Raw genomic sequence first — 19,909 nt, 5'->3', positions numbered from 1 at the left:
TGACTGCCAGGTCTTTGGGATACGCCCATCGTAGACAATCTGCCACTTTGGGAGGAGATGGTAAATTTTATCATCAGCTTAATCAACTCTAAAGGATAATGACTGGGAAGAAAAGAAAATTTTGTATTTAAGTTATAATTCCCACTGTAAAAGGAAAAATGGTTATTGGGGGTAGTGCTGAAATGATTTACCTTTTAGCAGCAAAGAAAATGCAGATGGTGGTGCTTTCCTTGTTCCTGTAACTAACCTTGGGGCAACAGGGGCAACTGACCCTCTTCTCATCAGTCATGCCATGTTTCTCTTGCTTTGATCAGCATCTTAGCTGCTGCCTGGCTTAGCAAATCCTGCATCTACTGAATCCTTTTTCCCTCCTATAAACTAATACAAGTGGTTTAGTTTTGTGATTTTATTTATGAAAGGTCTTCTTCAGTTACACAGAATCAGTTCAGACTAGTTTTTATTTACCAGTTGGATGGCAATTACATTGGCGTCCACTCAGATGAATGGACTAAAGAAATGAGCCCATAAAATATTTTGTGTGTGGGCAGCAAGAGTTAAATGGTAGCTTACTGTTCTTTATTAGTAAATGACCCTTCAGCTTCTGAAAATGAAAAGGGGACTCAAGAGTTTTTTGGAGAAAGCTGCTCTTGTGCGTGCAGATAGAGAAACCTGACCTTCGCTTGGAGCGCGGCAGAACACGTGCAGTTTTCAGAGTGGTCCATCACCTCTTCCAAATGGAGTGAATTAAGTCTCAATAAGAAGGTAAAAATAGACCATTTTTCCTCCAGTAAAGGATTCATTTAGCCATAATAATAATCAGTTAGCCCTTGTTTGTCAGGCAGGCGGTACAGACCTCAGCAAGAACAAATAAAACATGCCAGGGAGGCAAACCAGAAAAGGGGAATGAATCTTTAAACTGATTTTAAAAGAGCAAAACGTGACTTTCAGGAAGAGCATGGTTGGGATGAGAGGCCAGCTTTGCCTTCGCTGGGTACTCTGAGCAACTTATTCTGACCAGCCAGCCCCAGTGGACCCAGGGGAGGACAACTGTGAGGCACGTCGTTTCCCAAAAGGAGAGAACACTTCTGACTCCTAACGCAGAGGAAACTCAGAGTTGGGGGAAAAGCTGAACTTTGAAACATATAATAATATACAAATATGATTTTCAAACTCTCCATCTGCAGAAACCCAGGAAAGTTAGAATCTCATCTTCAAGTGGCAATTGATGTATTCACATATAAGAGAAGAATAAAATCTATTTGAATTCTGACAGCAGTTTTTTCTTCTCCAGAGAAATGGAAGTCACATACTATCATTTCAATGTGGATCCACAACATCTAAAATCATACTCTTCTGAGGACAGGTAACAGTCATATGGACTTTGCTTCATGATGAAAGAACAATGTTTCATGCTGGATCATTTTTGCAGTAGATGCTTCCAGACTTCTCAAGAGCATGACAGCAGCCATGTAAGCTGAAAAGCTCATGGAAGATCAAAAGCATCTCTTGGTTTGACAAAATAAGACACAGCTTCCTCTGCTGTGGTATCTAGACAGGTACAAAGTGGCTTTAAGAAAGCATGTCTCCCACTATCACTCCTAAGAGAAGTTCACACTGACTTTGAATGCGAATGTTTTTACATTGCTCTTGGGTGTGACAATATGGTGAACAAAATTTTATTTCATTGAACGTCATCATTCTTCATTGATATTTCAATTTATGATCCTCTGTGTTTCAAGGTTCATTATATTGCTTGATTTAACAAATTAAAATTGACAATGCCAAGCTGAAGTAGGAGGGCTTCTCCTTTTTTAGTGACTATGGCATGGGGAGAGTGGACACATAGTCTTGCCCTGAGATGATGCCTGGGCACCAGGTTGGCAAGTGGTGGTGAATACACATGACCAGCGATCCTATGAAACTACACTTACTGAATATTTACTACGTGATAGACACCATGCCCATTACTTTCTAGGTATCCTCTTACTTCTTTCAACAATGCTCTATACTAAATGACAAAATTGAGGCTTGGAGATTACTTGCAAGTGATAGGGGTCACAGCTCATGCTCTTAACCAGTGTATGTTTCTTTTCTTTGGGTCTAAAAATTAGAGCAGCCTCTGTATTTTCTTTCACATATTAGCTTTTAGTGTTTTCATATATATGTTTACTTCATGTACGTGCTCCTTGAGGTCATGAACCTCTTTCTAGAGGTTAAATGTTACATCTACTTTGCCATCAATTTATAAGGTCTTCCTTGTATGGCTAAAGTTGAAGTAATCTGAATTAATGGCAAAATCAGTAGTTCAGTACCACCTTTGTTATGTCAAAATAATGTGAATTTGTTATGTTAAAAACCATGCTAATCATGTTGAAGCAGCTGCCTTGTGCTGAGAGCACTGCGCTGCCACTGTTACCAGCCACCACTACTGCATCACCACAACTATCCATTTACTGAGCCTCATTTACATGCCAGGAACCGTGGCTACAGGCTTCACCTACATCACCTCCAAACTCCACAACACATCGACACAGTAGGCATTGTCAGCCTTCCTTCACAGCTAAAGAAGGTTAGGAAAGAAGACTTAGATTCCAGATCTTCATAAAGACCTCATTTTCTTCTTGAACAGACCTCCAAGAAGCCACATTAAACATTAAGATCAGTGTTTCATCTGTAACTTGACACTTCTTCAGCCATTTGGGAATATTTTTTGACTTGCGAAGACTCAGGTGATCTCCCACATGCAGTTGCAAGCTACCGTGGTAGATAATAAAACTACGCCAACACAAATGTTCTCTTGCCTGTTGTCATTCTCTAATCTTGGTTTTATGATGATATCAATTTAGGGGCACCTGGGTGGCTTGGTTGGTTAAGCGTCCAACTTAGGCTCAGGTCATGATCTCGTGCTTTGTGAGTTTGAGCCCCACATTGGGCTTTGTGTTGATAGGTCAGAGCCTGGACCCTCCTTCAGGTTCCATGTCTCCCCTTCTCTCTGCCCCTCCTCTGCTCATGCTCTGTCTCTCTCAATAAGTAAAAATGTTAAAAAAATATATATATAAATATTAAAAAGGTCTGCTAGTTAAGTTCTGCTGTAGAACCTTCCACAGAATTCCAGCATCTCAGGTTGGAGACACCTTCAAGGTCATTTAAGACAGTCAGTTTTCCTTCTCTCATTAGCTTGGTTTTCTTCCCTGTTTCATTTATGAGAAGGGAGAATTGAGACAACGTATTAACCAAGCATAGGCATAATGAAATCACATCATTTGTGTCAAACTGTCAGAAAATGCAGAAAGTTGTCCATGTTACGTTTGACTATACAGATAGCAAACCATGTGCACATGACGAATCACCCCTGACTGGACACCAAAGGTCAAATCGGGTGACACAGCTGCACATCACAAAAATTATGCTGGGTAACTCATTTTTAATGTTTTATTTTGATATCATTTCATATTTTTGGAAAAATTATAAGAATTGTTCAAAAAATGCCATTTACTTTCCCATATTTACTGATTATTAATATTTTGCTCCATTTGTTCTTTTTTCCTGAACCATTGGAGGGCCCTTTGTTGATCTCTTGTCCCTCTATCCATAAATATTTCAGTGTTTATTTCCTAAGAAGAAGAGGTTTCAAAAAACACAAAGTTAACATAAAATTTTTTATCAAAACACAAAGTTAACATAGGATCAGAGTAAATAAAAAATATGTTAACTACAAAGAAAAATAATCTTTGTTTTACATGAGAGATGAGTGTTTTGGCCTGTTTTCTTTACTGTGATCCCCCAGACTCGACCGTAGTGCCTGGCAAACAGTAGATATTCAACAAATATCTGTTAATTTCTTAATTACGTTATGATACTATATTGACTGCATTTATTTTATTTTTTTATTATTTAAAGACTTTTTTTTTAACGTTTTTTATTTTATTTTTTTAGAGAGAGAGACAGAGCTCAAGCAGGGAAGGGGCAGAGAGACAGGGAGACACAGAATCCAAGGCAGGCTCCAGGCTCTGAGCTGTCAGCACAGAACTCTCTGCGGGATATCGTGACCTGAGATCATGACTGGAGCCGAAGTTGGATGCTCAATTGACTGAATCACCCAGGTGCCCCTATATTGACTCCATTTCTAAAAGTATTTCTAAAATAAAGCAAAGGCAATGACAGCAAAATATTCAAGCATTTCTTTATTTCCTATAATTTGTAGTTCACCAGTTACATAAAGACAAAAAACTTTCAGATGTAAAGGACTCCAGGGAAATTAACTTTTTTTAAATTAATTAGTTTATTACCAAGTTGGTTTCTATATAACACCCAGTGCTCTTCCCCACAAGTGCCCCTCTCCATGACCATCACCCACCTTTCCCCTTCCCCCTCCCTCTTCAGCCCCCAGTTTGTTTTCAGTATTCAAGAGTCTCTCATGATTTGCCTCCCTCCGTCTCCTTAACTCTTCCCCCGCTTTCCCCTTCCCATGGTCCCCTGTTAGGTCTCCTGTTAGACCTATGAGTGAAAGCATATGGTATCTGTCCTTCTCTGCCTGACTTATTTCACTTAGCATGACTCCCTCTAGGTCCATCCACTTTGCTACAAATGGCTAAATTAACTTTTTAAGATGAGATAAAACAGATTACAATGTAAGCAAATTCATGGGGGGAACCTGCCTTCTCTTCACAGGTAGCGGTTTCGGATGTATTCTCGGTACATGGAGGTGTCTTCCTTTCCAAGAGGCTGCATGATACCTTGACTGGCCTGGATGTGGGCTTGGAAGATCTCTGTAGATTTTCTGTCTACCCTTGGAGGCTGGACTTCATAGATGTTGTCTTGTGAGAAAGCAGAGATAGGTGTTCTATAAAAGAGAAGAGACAGGACTACATTAAAGAAAATAAACGACACACAAGGAACTATGGTCTCAAGGCATCTGAGAGCCACTGACCTTGAACATGCAGACTTAATAAGTGGTGGTGGCAATCCCCCCTGCCTCCTCTAAGTTGGCTTCTTCCTTGCCCAGAGGACAGAGCTAGACCAGCATCTGCCCAGGGAGCCTTTCTGAAGCACAGGAACCTCCCTCTGTTCTATGCCTCGGACACCCCTTTGTTTGTGCACCCATCTGCCTCCTTCACTCGACCAGAGTAACTTTAGATGGGGGTTATAAATTTTTTGCTCCTCGACACATGATAGGAACTCCACGGTTGTTGGTTTTTTTTGTATGTTAATTTTGTTTCCTGCAACTTATTTGTCTATTAGTTCTAACAGTAATCAACAGTTTTTAAAGGAAGATTTAGTAGGAATCAGTAAAGGGATAGTAATTTCTTCCTTACACTGATAAGAAGAACAAATAAGTTTATCTGTATAATGTGCTCATTTAGCATAATGCCTGGCACACTGTAAGTGCTCAATAAATGTGAACGACTGTTAATGATTACAGGTGCATAGTAATTCCTTATCTGCAATTCTGAAACCCTAAAGGCTTTAATAATCAAATGTTACTTTGGTGGTAAAACCTGACCCAGGTGAAATTCATTTGGCGGCACATCCTAACCTGAACCAACAATACTCATCCCACTTCATGTGAATATTAATGTGCTTAATTATCAGACAAGTCCTCAGATCACACTGGGGATGTACCAGTTGTTATGCTAACAACTCCAAAATTCCGAATTCTGAAACACATCTGACCTCAGGCTTTTGATGAAAGATTTTGGATCAGTAATAGGCAGCTTCCTTCCTTTCTGGGGCACTGGAAAGCACACAAGAATCTCTTTGTTCAAAAATACCCCTCCATTCCCATCCACCTAACCTATTTTCATGCTTAAAATTTCCATCTACCCATTGTGGAAGGTCTCCAGAAAGGCCTTGTCAAAATGCAGCTTGGTATCTGACACAACCTTTACTCACTGAAGGATGAGCACCCACGAGTCATTACATCCTTAGCTGAGAGCAGGCCCTCACGGGATGAGTCAACCAAGTCAGGTGTGATGCAGAGTGAGCATTTGTGTAGAGGGTGAAGGGAAGGTCAAGAAGGGGCTACCGATGGGGACGACAATAAACTAAAACGTTGTTGGGGCACCTGGGCAGCTCAGTCGGTTTAGCGTCCAACTTCAGCTCATGATCACGCAGTTCATGGGCTTAGGCCCTGCATCGGGCTCTGTGCCGACAGCTCAGAGCCTGGAGCCTGCTTTGGACTCTGTGTCTCCTCCTCTCTCTTCTCCTCTCCTGCTTTCTCTCTCTCTCAGGTGAAATAAACATTGAAAAAAAAAAATGTCATCGTGAAGGACTTAGCCCAGGGCTGGCCCTGTGAGGTGGGGGCACTTCTCCTGCCAGAGAACCAAGATAACAGAGAGAGATGTGAAGAATCCATTCAGCTGGGCGGGGACCAAGCGCCTTGCTCCTTGTTTCAGGGCATCAGGAAGGCGTCCTGGATGTGTTAGCTGGGACCCCTGAAGCTGGGGGAGATTCCTTACCATCAGAAGCAGAATTGGGCCTCACCCCAGCCAGGTCTGTACTGGGAATGTCAGCATTTCAAGAGACATTTGGAAGTGCAGATGCGCGGTGGAAGGCAGGAGCTGTGCTGCAGCGCCCCCATCCTCAAAGGATGTGTTTACACTCAAATGTGGGTTCAGTCAAGGTAGCTCACTGTGCTTTGCCTTTACACATCCTGCTGCGGCTGGAGATGCATTAAATTACATTAAAATAAAATGTAACTGGAGGTGGGATATTCTTTCAGAAAGCCAGCCTCAATGGTTTTTACCTCAGGGTAATATATATTTCATTTCAAGTTTGGTATGTTGTTTGTCAAACACTCCTAATTTTCAAAGCACTTAAATAATTTCACACCATCTTAGAATGTAACCTTATTTAAGTAAAAACCAAAGGAAAATGATGTACTCAAAAGTAAAAAAATGAAAGACCAAGGTGAAAGAGTCCTGAGACATCTGAATCTCAATCCGTTTTCCAGCCTGGTTTCGGGGTTTTCTTCAAAATACCGAAGTTACAGTTCTTCTAATGTCTGTGGTAACACATCACAGTGGTGAACAATTAGGATGATTAATATATGAACTCTTCTCCTCAATCTTCCCTCACAAAAACACGGCAACTCTACAGTCATTTACATAAGTCAAACTGAAATGCTAGAATTCTTTAGTGGGTGATAATATTCAGGCTCAAACCTTTTAAACTTGAACTTTTAATTTTTTTAACATTTATTTATTTTTGAGAGATAGAGAGAGATAGAACATGAATGGGGGAGAAGCAGAGAGAGAGAGACACACACAGAATCCAGAGAGAGGGAGACACAGAATCCGAAGCAGGCTCCAGGCTCTGAGCTGTCAGCACAGAGCGCGATGCAGGGCTCAAACTCACAGACTGCGAGATCATGACCTGAGCTGAAGTTGGGTGCTTAACCAACTGAGCCACCCAGGGGTGCCCTAAACCTGAACCTTTAAAATGGAAGACTCCACTAGGGTTTTTAGAGATTGTCTTCAAAGCACTAGCCATAGCAACTACTCCTGAACCACACCATCTACACCCGTCTAGTCTTTTCCCCTTCTCAAATCCCTTTTACATATATTATCTTACTTTTCACACTCATCCTGGAGGCAAGAAGCATTGGGATTATACTCTCCATTTTACAGATGAAATATTTAGTCAATTCTAAATGGGACTCATGGTTTTGTCTTGTCTTTGAAGCCAGACCTTTGCCCAGAACCCTTTGTGCATTTAATGAAGACCTCTCTGGCAGGAATGATACCAGATATTCCTAATCTGAGCACTAAACCTTAATGAGTTGAGAAAGGGGAAATGCAAAGTGACAAGTAATTGTTTTATCCTTCAAAGGCCTCGGCTGAATATACAGGTGACCAGGCTGTGGGAGGTACAGCACCAGGGCCTGGCAACTGCCCATGGATGCAGGGCCTAGACCACCGTGATAAGGGTCACGGACCAGCCACTTAAACCCAGTGCCCTTGTGGTTTCTTATCAGTAAATCGATCAGAAGTCCTCATCCTACTTCTTGGTAAACTGCTACACTGCAGAATGGAGTAATGGTAACAGTTATAAACACTGAATACGAACTGCCAAACATCAGCCTGAAATGGTATCAGACTGAGTGGCAGGTGGGTGTAGGGCTCCGATACTACCTCACTATGGTTTCAAAACAAGCAGGGAGTCAGAAAACTCATTAACTATTGCCTTTACCTTTTTTTGTTCTTCTAGATTCAGAGGACTGCTTGAGACCAAAGGGAGACCCTGTCATTGAGCCTTCCTTCTGATGCCTACCCATGCCAGACTGAACTTGCCTTCCCCAGTGATTCTGTCTCAGGCCTCACAAAAGTCACTGGTCATTCTCATGGTCATTTTGCCCCAAGAGACTGCTGTCTTTGTGCCTCGGTGTTGGGAGCATTTCTCTTCTGAGCAAAAGTAAATTGGAATATTGTAGAAGCCCTGTTTTTTTTGAAGCAACCAAAGTAAAGGAGACTTGCTCAGCACATGTGGCTGGCATCCTCTGAATCCACTGTTGTTCTAGGAAGGGTCGTTTGGGGTATAAAACAACCAGGGTACGTTGGGGGAGATGTTTCAGATCTGAAGAAACAGGAAGGTGTCAGGAAATGTATGACAACCTTGGCAAGGACTAGAAATCCTTAAGTCACCACTGTGATCTGTCAACTAAAACCATGAGTGGTGTGAAAATCTAGTTCTTCAAAGGAGAGTCTGGAAGCCTCTTGGAGGCTCAGAGAGGGCCCACCATTCTGGCCTGCAGGCAGACAGCCTGTCTCTTAGACAAAATGGTGAACGCAGTACCACGTGGGGTGGACTGGATGCCAGGCTAGGTGGTGACAGGTCCTGGGGGTCCGGCCATGGTCAAAGGGTCCTGCGGGGGGAAGAGTGGGTGTGAGCCAGGCTTCAAGCTGAACCAAGTCTCCCCTTGGGAGCACGCAGCAGGTACTGAGGGTTTGGGGGGTGAAGGGTCCTCTCAAGCATGCTTAGTCTGGGACTCTCATCTGGACTTCAGGGACAAAGGGTAGAGCCTGTCCCAGTCATGTGGACAGATTCCGCTTGCTGACAAGTGGATCCATCCTGCTGTCAGCCAACAACTGCTCTCTAGCAGGGGCTTGATTGAGGCGTTACACACATTGCCCCCTGTTGGTGACAGCAGGGACAAGGAAACACGGAAGGTGTCCCAGCGAGGGAAGAGCATACTCAAGTGGCCACAGTCAAGCCCCTCCCACCGTCACTGGGCCCCTCCTGTAGGGTCTGTTGAATTGTTTCAAACTGAATTCAGTCCATTTCCTAGCTCATAACTAGTCGAAGTGCCTGGCAGCTTGGCTGCTGTGGGCGAGTACATGAAATTGGATTTACAAGGTGCCTCGGTGGCTCGGCTGGTTAAGCGTCCCACTTCCCCTAAGGTCATGATCTCATGGTTCGTGAGTTCGAGCCCTGCATTGGGCTCTGTGCTGACAGCTCAGAGCCTGGAGCCTGTTTAGATTCTGTGTCTCTCAAAAATAAATAAACACTAAAAAAATTTTTTTTAAGTCTATATCTGCAAAGATTTTGTTGTTCATCTAAATCAGCACATGGGGGCTCCTGGACTGTACCTTGGGTAGTCGATCACCTTGTACCTTGAGGACCGGCTGGTTGTTGTTCCTGTGTTGTGTGGTTTTGTAGGAAAAGCCTGTCCCTGTTTTCCAATTCAGATTCTCACAAGCATCTCCTGACAAAGGTACTTAAGGATAGTTCTGTTGGAAGTTTCTAAATAGTAAAATACAAGTCCCAAAGAGTGAAAAAAAAAAAAAACCCCAACAAAATTTTAATGTTATTACTGGATTTGGGCCAGAAAGAAGCTTACAATATACCCAATATTGTTGGCATAATCAGAAATATGAGGAAGAAGAAACAGTAACAGTAAAAAACTTTTGTTTCTTTGTTTTACTTGGACATCAAGAAGCCAGTGACAAGAAGCTCCCCATGGTCATAAGGCAGTGGTTCTCCGAGTGTGGTCCCCAGACCAGGAGCATTAGCGTCACCTGGGCCCTTGATGGAGATAGAAACTCTCACGCTGCACCCCAGACCTACTGCGTCAGAAACTCTGAGAGTGGGGGATTCTGATGCTCACTAAAGCTTGAGACTTTATGGATCTAAAAGGCTAAATAAGATCTTACTTGCAGTCCATCAGCAGTACTGAACGCGTTTAAACAAGAGCTCTCCTTTCGAATGATATACTGCTAGTAATCTTCCATCAAGAGCCCTAATTTGATGTTTAATTGTTAAGATTCAAGCAGTAATATTAGATGCACCACACAGGTCCTAATGAGGAATTTGTCTGATTTCCCAATTGGGTTACACATTTCCAAGGTGGGAAAGAAATACAAAAACATCCAAGACCCTCACAAGGGGCTGCCGATCAGCACCTTGTCTCTGAGGGTACTGGAGAGAGATGGATAATCCAATAATGCTTTCAATGCTACACAGAATTGTCTTTTTATTAGCTTCAATGGCATCTATTTCTAGATGAAAAGACCAGTATTTAAACACTAAATGATGTGGAAATTGTGAAACTACTTTCGTTTATTCATTCCAGTAGAGAGAATTGGCTTTTATTACATTTTCATGATGGTAAAAATGGTTCCACTTTTCCCTCTGGGCCATAAACACAGGAAATTTTTTTCAACTTCTCTTCACAGCCCCCAAAGGAATAAGACCTACTGCCCCTAATTCAAATGCCAGCAGTATTTCTGGAGATAAAATATTATAATTACAAATTTGCAGGCTCATTTCTTTTTATCTACAGAACCTAGTTCCATCCGCAAGAAGAGCTCTGTATTTCCCCTCAAGGAATGTTACAGTCTTTTTAAAAATAATATATTTGCAGTTCATTTATAGGCTGCTTAACCCGTACTGCGCAGTGTGCTCAAACACCATCAGCTGATGTCACTTGGCCTTAACTGCGGTTCCTATTCACAGAAGAGAAACACTTCAGGCAGAAGTTCATAAGACGCACCACATGTTTTTAAAGAAAATGCTTTCTTTGGTGCCCTTTAATACTCTAAATTTTTTTAATGTTTATTTATTTTTGAGAGAGAGAGAGAGAAAGAGAGATTGAGATTGTGAATGGGGGAGGAGCAGAGAGAGAGAGGGAAACAGAACCTAAAGCAGGCTTCAGGGTGTTAGCAAAGAGCCCGACATGGGGCTCGAATTCACAAACCATGAGATCATGATCTGAGCCAAAGTCAGCCACTTAACTGACTGAGTCACCCAGGCACCCCCATGCTCCTTCTTAAATGTGGTATTACTCACTTGGTTATAGTATGACCATGTCTGATAACAACTGTATCTCATGCTCGGATGCAGAACTAGTTCAGTTCCTTTAAATATATTTTTTAATGTTTATATATTCTTGAAAGACAGAGAGAGAGAGAGACGAAACATGACTGGGCGAGGGGCAGAATGAGAGAGGGACACAGAGTCTGAAGCAGGCTCCAGGCTCAGAGCTGTCAGCACAGAGCCTGATGTGCAGCTTGAACTCACAAGCCAGGAAATCATGACCTGAGCCGAAGTCAGATGCTTAACTGACTGAACCACTCAGGTGCCCCTGAGTCCCTTTTAAAGCTCAATTCCTGTTGAGGCTTTTTTTCTAACACATATTGAATACTCAATAAGCATGTTGATCTGACAAGAAAACATCTAATTGGTCAGATTGAAACGTCTTCTGAATTTACTAATGTCATGATAATTTGTGGTTGGTGACAGAAACACTGGACAGTTTTTGTATAATTTCAATAGTATTACATATGTGATATTTTTGCATATGATTGGGATTCTGGCATACATCAAACCCCATCTGACATTTCCAGAAAATTCAGTAATGGTTCTGGTCACAGAGTATCTTTCCCTTCTGTTGCTACCCAAAACCTCAAGTTTCTTCCCCACGCCTATTTCTTTCACATCACCAAATGATTCTTTGTTGGTCACAACTGAGTCACAGCATCAAAAAAGTATTATATTAAAGTGGACCTTATAGAAGGTCTTGACCAACCTGTTTATTTGAGGATAACAAGCATTAGATCATTTCTTTCATAATTTCGTCTGCTTTTAACAAGAGCGGGTTCAAAATTGATCAGATGCTCTGGTCTCAGAGAAGCAAAGCCTTGGCAAATGCCTTAATAGCACCAGCCCTTGATTATTATATATAGATATATATATAAATCGTCCATTGCTTCTCTTTAGTTGTCTTATTAGATTGCTTGTATCTTTCCAGTAAGGTACTCATATATGGAAGCCTAGTCATGAATCTATTTTACCAAGATGGTAGAGTGAGAATGTGTTTGCTTTATCATGTGAAAAATCTAGAGAATGTTGCATATTTTCCACATTCTGGGCATAAGTATAGACACCTAACTCTAAAATACAGCTCTCAAACTGCACCTCTCCAATATGGTGGCTGTTAGCCACATGTGGCTACTTAAACTTAATTGAAATTAAACAAAAGTTAAAAGTAGTTCCTCAGTAGCACTGGTCACATTTCAAGTGTCTGACAGCCACATGTAGCTAATGGCCACTGTTTTACACAGTGCAGATACAGAATATTTCCAACATCACAGGAAGTTCTTTCGGTCAGACTGTTTTAGGATCTCTTTCTTATTTTTCCTCATGAATTTTGGGTTGTTTTATGTCTTTCTAAGCACATTATCCTAACATATATCTTTATACCATTTATCACTCTCTGATCTTTTATTTATATATTTATATACTTACTAGGAATGTGAACTCCATTTCAATCACCTCCTTAACTCCAATGTCCAGAAGAGCACCTGGCATACAGTAAGTGCTCAATAATTATTCATTGAATGAATGAATGAATGATGTCTGGTTAAGGAATTGAATTTTATCTTGGGTTTCTAAACTCAAAACCTGGAATTAGTGTGATTTGGATTATTTGAAATGATAGGGAAGCTATCATTTGATAGGACAGTGGGAAATGACAGGTTCCCCATCAGAAGACTTGCTCTTAAGTTCCCTTCTTTGGATAATCCAGAAGTGGACAAACAAACTGAAGGGAGTTGGAGTGCTTTCGAGTGGGGTAGAAAGCTATCAAAGTTGCTCAAAAAACAATGGTGAGGCAGAAGGGGTAGGTCCTTATCCTCCTTTAGAGGTGAGAAAACCGTGACTCGGAGAGATTAACAAAGTTACTAAATAGGCTGAAATCAAGAGGAATCTGTCAATTTTCAGATCACCTCTAATAAAACAAAAGGCAAAACAGACTCCTATATTCTGGGACCCAAGAAAGTAGGGACTGCCTTTACTCATTTTGACATGACTATCATGCCAAGTTCAACATGGGAAATACAGGTTTCTCATATTATTTGCTGCTTTGCCCCTCACGACATTTTCACATGTTTTTGGGTAGACACATGGGGTATCACAGAATAAAGGTGACAGGCTTCTGAGGCAAGTGCTTTCTCCATGTATTAGGAAATTAAATCATGTTATTAGCTGCTGCTGACATTCTAACCATTCTCAAGGTAAAGAAAAATTAATTTCCTTTTTATTCCTGCTAAAAGACAGCTAGTCTATATTAACACACAAAATGCTATGACTCTAATACATGATCCCTAACAAAGTTCAATCATTTCAGCCTTATCATGCTATTGACACTAAATGAACATGACATAGAATCTGATTCCTTTATGAACAAATCTGATTCCTTTATGTTCAAACACTTCCAAATCCTTTTAGTAGCTGCTATTATGACAAGACAATTGGACTGTCCTTCAGCAGAAACACTAAGAGGTTGGAAATCTCATAGGCAGGTTAAAATTCATTCAAGAGAAGATGACAATTGCTAGTCTCTAAACAACCCACCACAGAAGAAGCAATAGGGGTGATGAGAAGGAAGTGAAGCATATAATCTGTGATGGTGGAACACGGAATGTATAACCTCACAAACCAGAGATGCTGCTGCTCTGTGTGTAGATAAGGCCCTTTAAAGGCTCAGCAATAAGGAACCTCGACTCCACAGAGCAGACTAAGATGGTGACTGGAGAGAAGGAGATGGCATCTTGGAATGGAGAGAGCACGACGGCGGCAAAACTGTTACCGTGTGTGTTTCCCAGACACTCATCTGTCTTCAACCTGTCAGGGAGTCATGTCAATGACAGGCCGGCCAGAAGAGCACTGCAGGGTCACGAAAGTGGAGGATTTTATGCCAAAGCCTAGGCAATCCCAGCACAGAACAGTTATTTATAGAACGCAATGACCTTAATGTATCTCAAAAAATTTACACATGTGTAATGTCTAAGGCTGCTAAACTCAATGTTTTGAAGACTCATTTGTCATTTTTCATCAGGTCTGCTAGATAAAAAATAGCAAATGTACATTTACACAGACATGCTACATATACAGATAAAATATTTATACGTAATATATATTTATGCTTATATACATTAACATTGTATACATATATGTGTTCTTTAAACATAATGCTGAAGAAAGGGCAATCCATATATTTCAGCCCTCCCCACAAAATGACACACGTAAAACCTTGGTTTGCGAGGATAATTCATTCTGGAAACATGCTTGTAATCCAAAGTGCTTGGATAGCAAAGTGAAATTTCAAGAACCATTGGCTCAGTTGTGATCATGTGATATTCAGTGTCCCATACTACTCATATTGCAAGACATGGCTAGCCTATCAAGTTAAAATTTATTAGAAATGTTTGCTCATCTTGCAGAATATTCATAGAACAAGTTACTTGCAATCCAAGGATTTGTACTTTAAATGAGTCCATGTGAACTCATTTTACCATGTCCATTTAGTGGACATTTACAATGGGTAGAAACTGGAGCAAAAGTATAGTTGAGCATTTGGAGTAATGGAGCCAATAAATCTAGATAACATATCGTAACATTGTTTCTTAGATACAGTTGGAACACTTTGCTCTTAAAATGTGACTTTTTATACTGTTATATATATATATAAAAAAACAACGTAATATACATAAAGGCCTTAGAGGCTGTTTACAGCTTGTTGGAGTAAAGTTTTTGGTTACATTATATCACTGCCATGTATTTATGTCAGTTAAATGTAAAAAAACCAACAATGTTTACCCACTATGTACCAGGGACAAACTACTGTGCTTCAGAATACAATGCATTTCACCTTTTTATTATAAAACACAGATATAGGAAACTGCACAAAACAAATACGCAGCAATATTATAAAGTGAACACCACCCAGGACAAGGAACAGAAGTTCTAGCAGCTGGGCCCCTTCCACATGTCCCATTGCTATCACAACCATAGCAGCCATCACCTTGACTTCTATACTAATCACTTCTTTGCACGTTTATTTATTTTTCTTTGCGCGTTTAAAAACAACTTTTTCATTCACATGTGCAGCCTTAGCCTATAGTTTAATCTTGGCTGTTTTCAAAAGTGGGATATGATTTTTAATCTACAGATTCTCTCTTCTAAAAATTTATTGGCTGAAGGATCCGGGTTGTGGTTTCTCTCAGCCTGGACTTTGCTGACTACATATTCATAATGCAGTGTGAAATCTTCCTCTGTCCTTTATATTTCCTGCAAGTCAGCAATTGCATCCAGAAACTTGGTGAGAATTTGTTTCAATTGCTTTGGCAAGACCATAGGAGGTGGTGTGCAGTTTCCTCAGGAGGCGCATAGCTTCTAGTTGTTTATCTTTTTTCATGTTAACAGCCAATAATGCTAAATGCCTACATCTGTTAATTTGCTGGAGATTGCCAATTCTAATTATTTCTTTTTCATTTAACAGTTTTTTTTTAAAGGATGCTTTCCCTCACCTCTTATTTGGCTATCCAGTGGTACCTTTCATAAGATTCAAAGTGTCATATGCTTGATTCTTTCCCTGTATTTTCTAGTTTTCCAGATGATGAAATGGTTCCCGAAAATCTGTGATCAGAATTATATTATTATTATTATTATTGAAGTTCAAATTACCCTATCTTTATCCATTGGGAGCCTCTTCAAGTTCACGTCTGAGTCCTCTAGATGCGACCCCAGTAATCTTTAATAGCTTTCTTGATCTCTGGATTGATAAGAATGTTCCAGATTCCTTTTGTACATTTCCTGACACTGTCCTGGAATCAGCTCCTTCTCCCAGAGCCCTGGTTCCTGTTACTGATAAACTGGTATTTCTAGACCACAATGTGGGCACCAGAAGTTCTTCTTGCTATTGGGCCATTGTATGTGTACAAACAACAAGTTCTTATTTGTTGATAACACTTCGTCTCTGCTTTTATACTTGAAAGATTTCAAAATAATATCCTCAGCTCACATTTTTCCCTCCTTGGGATGCCTAAATATATTACTCCATTTTTTGGACATAAAGTGTTGCATCTAAAAAAGTCTGAGGACAATCTAATTTTCTTTCCCTTAATGTCTAAAGGATTTTTTTCCTTTAAAGTCTAGTTAACTTACTGTATCATTCTGGGTTACTATTCTCACATATATGGCATGCTCTCTCAATATATCGTTTTAAGTAGTTACTTATTTCAGAAGGTATTTTTTTGGCATTACAATGTTTAATATTTTCTTTCTGTTCTCTTGCTTTATTTTTCTTCTTCAGGACTCCTATTATCCATGTTAAATCTTTGCCTGTTGTCAGTATTAGATACTTTCTCTAAAATCTTTATGTTTTTCTTCATTTCTTTTTGAATTTTTGAGTTTTGTATTTTAAGCTCATTTTGGAACAGCATGCTTCAGTTTTGATCTCTTTTATTGACATGTTTTCAAGGTCTGCCGAGAAACATCCCTGCTCTGTGTTCTTCTGTTCTCCTCATAACTTTATATGGGATTGGATCTTGGTACCTTTCTGATATTCATTATACAAAATTAGTTTTCCCGAACCTTTAGATGGTGTAGTTCAAGACAGGTTGACTGACTTGACAGAACTTCTTTGGTTGTTTTTGTAAAGTATTTAAAACCACGGCAAACGGCTTTCTGAGATCTCTTGCACCTCTCTCTTTTCTCTGCTTTTCTTTTTCCTTCTTGTCTGTCATGGTCCTGCTTGCTCAATTTTGAGTTCATGGGGAGTCAGATGGGTCCCCTGCCCTGGAAGGGAGCTTTGGCGGTTTGGTTTCAAGAGTTTGTGGCCCAGACTGCCCCAGCTCCTTTCAGAGTCCACCCAGAACCCCCTCCACTGAGCTAGTACTGAACCGGGTAAATCCTTCCAGTTTCAGTGGCTGTGCTCAAACTGGCCAGCAGTGATCTCCAATGAATTCCTGTCAGCTACTGAGGTGTGTCAGATACCCTGCTGTTCCCTCCCGCCTCTTCCTCTTATACCAACACTGACACAGTGCAGGTCTGGTGGCTGTTGGTGGGTCACCTCCACCACCTGCTTATACTTCGGGATTTTTGGAGATACTTGCATAGTTTTGAGGTAAATGCCTATGGGTATTTGGTTTTGCTACCAAAGTTGTTCTGTTTTCTGTGAGGATTCAGAGTTTAAAACTATGTTGTTGCTGTCTTCTTCCCAGAACCAAACTGGCATAGTTATTTTAAAAAGAATATTTTTCACCTATCCCCCAATTTGGTACGGCATTGCCTGTGTGGCCACACTGTCCTTGCTGCTGAGGTGGACGCTGCCACAACACCTGGGGCTGCTTCCGGGGCAAAGTCGACTCCAGCTTGATTCCTGCATCTACTCCGTCAGGACTTGGTCTCCTCCAAGGCAGCTGTCGGCTGCAGATGTCCGGACGTGGAGGCTATTTAGCAATGCAGAGACTTGGGGGGCATAGGCAGAAGGTGGAGAAACCCTTAATCTTGTGGTTCATCTGCAGCTGGCTAACTAGGCGGTGCCTGTATAGCCGCAGGAGTACCAGCAGAGTTGGGAAACTTAAAAACAACCGCCTATCAGCTACACTTTCATTGCCGTGGATGGGAGATGGCTAGTACACCGGCTGGATTTGGGTCATGGGGCTTAATGGGCAAGGCATTCTTTCCAGAGGGCTGCCCAAGGGCCTCACTCTCCCTTCTGAGCAGGGTGCCTTCACCATTCTTGCCTGATAGGAGTGATGACTGCTAACGCAAATGACAGTTATACGTTTCCTATTCTCTCCCTTTCTAAGTGAGGGTTTTTCTTTTCCTTTGCAAGCACTATATATTGGGGCAGACAGGTAGCCTTTTTGTTTATAGGTCAGTAGAAGCCGTATCTGGATCTGATGAAGACAGCTGCACAAAATCCAGAGATCCTGGGCTTTGAACGGGATGCAGTAACTTGTGAGGAAGGGAGTGGGTTCCACTGATAGCAGAGGAGTTTGCATGGATTCATGGGTGGCTGGAAGGACAGACTGGGGCAGAGAACAGCATTTAGGTTCCCCAATATCTACCTGAAATCCCCTTCTAGGGTGCAGGAAAAGCGGAAAAATCCCATACTCCCTTGCAGTTTGGGTTCAAAATATCATTTAGGTTCTACCCACCACCTCGTACTCACGGGAGGCTTTGATTTAGAGTGGAGTCACACGCAAGGAAGCAAGATACAGCATATCAGTTCTGCAGACTGTGAAAAAGGCAACATATTCCTGAGTTGGCCACAGCAGTGCTGGCTCCCTGATTAAAGTTGAGAGGCTGGTTTGGCGCCCAGCAGCTACTTGTGATAGTTCCTGATCAAGGCAAATGCAGAAGCCGTTCTGAGGGCTTGCCATATGGTTTGGAGAGTTGTTCCTACAGGCTGTGTCTAGAGTTCTTTTCTTCAGCCCTCCAGTGATTCTGAAAGTCACTTAAAATCCTGTAATAAATCACTCTCTCTTTAATCCACCTAAAATGGATTATGTTTTCTGCACCTGAACTCTGAGCAACATAGCCAGCCAACGAGCAAAGCACATGCGGCTCTAGCTGTCTCTTGCTTTACCAAGGGGCGGACAGCCAGGCCTCCCGGGTGACCCGTTTCCTGGAAGGGCTTAGCAGGAAGGAGTAATTCCAGCAGTTGGGCACAACTGGGCATGTGTGTTTGCTACCAGAGGAGACAGAAGGGACAGTCTACCACCAGCACATATGTGAGCGGCAGTGGTGGTCCTTTTTACGTGTCGGCCATTAATATTTTTATTGCTGAGGTAGGGCAGAGCAACACTGTACATTCTCCCTGAAAACTATAAAACAAAAGTGTCCTTTGTGTTTTTTCAAAAAGCTTTTGAGCTTAGAGAAATGAAGCGGGATGATTTTCAGATCCAACATAGGGAAGATGCTTCCAATTTAGGACACAATTTATGAATTGTTTGGTTTCCCTCCCACTTGTAGGGCATGTTATCCATCTTCGTGTAAAAAGAAGTGCAGTTTCTCTTGATTTCAGCTGTTTTATTACAAACACCGGAAGAGCGGCTGACAGTATCTGGCCGTGTTGTTTTGCAGGCTGTACCTCACTTGGCTTTGAGCTACGGGCAACAGGACTGGTTATCCTGCACAGCACGGAGGCTGCTGTGGCAAGAGCCTGACAGCTGTTCTCAAAGGGCAACGCATGGAGCGGCGCCTCCCGGAGCCGTCCCTTCCCGGCCTGCCTGTGGCCTCGGTGGACTCTGGAGCAACTGGTCATCTATCAGACCTTCCACGGCAGCCTCTGGGAGCAGTCTGTCCTCAAGTTTCCTAGAACAGCAGCAGCAGTGGTGGGTCACTCCTGGAAACTCAGACCAATGGGTTACAGTAATGGCCGTGTGTCTTTTCTCTCTCACACAGGTGATGACACCCAACTTCTATTCTTTGTGCCCATTCAGATATTTTTACTTTTTGATTTACAGAATGCTACCAATGAGTTTGCCATGTCATATCACTACATCTCTTGTATCCTGCATCTTTTTCCTAACAAGCTTTTTTAAAAGTTTATTGAGAGAGAGGCGGGGGGGGAAGGAGAGGGAGAGAGAGAGAGAGAGAGAGAGAGAGAGAGAGAGAGAGA

The 19,909-nt window shown here is 41.7% G+C and overlaps 1 protein-coding gene across 1 annotated transcript in view; it reads right to left on the bottom strand.

The window, feature by feature from the left end:
* Positions 1-4,533: 4,533 nt before the first annotated feature.
* The window catches only part of FIG4 (FIG4 phosphoinositide 5-phosphatase), a 120,906-nt gene continuing 105,530 nt past the window's right edge, over positions 4,534-19,909 (bottom strand). The window contains exon 22 of the mRNA XM_029943205.1: positions 4,534-4,843. Coding sequence (XP_029799065.1) covers positions 4,666-4,843 — 178 coding nt within the window. The 3' untranslated portion in view covers positions 4,534-4,665. The remainder of the gene's footprint in view (positions 4,844-19,909) is intronic.

Source organism: Suricata suricatta, chromosome 7 (assembly GCF_006229205.1).
Source record: "Suricata suricatta isolate VVHF042 chromosome 7, meerkat_22Aug2017_6uvM2_HiC, whole genome shotgun sequence".
Lineage (NCBI taxonomy): Eukaryota > Metazoa > Chordata > Mammalia > Carnivora > Herpestidae > Suricata > Suricata suricatta.
Note: the sequence above shows the minus strand (reverse complement) of the source record. Positions and strands in the feature narration are given on the sequence as shown.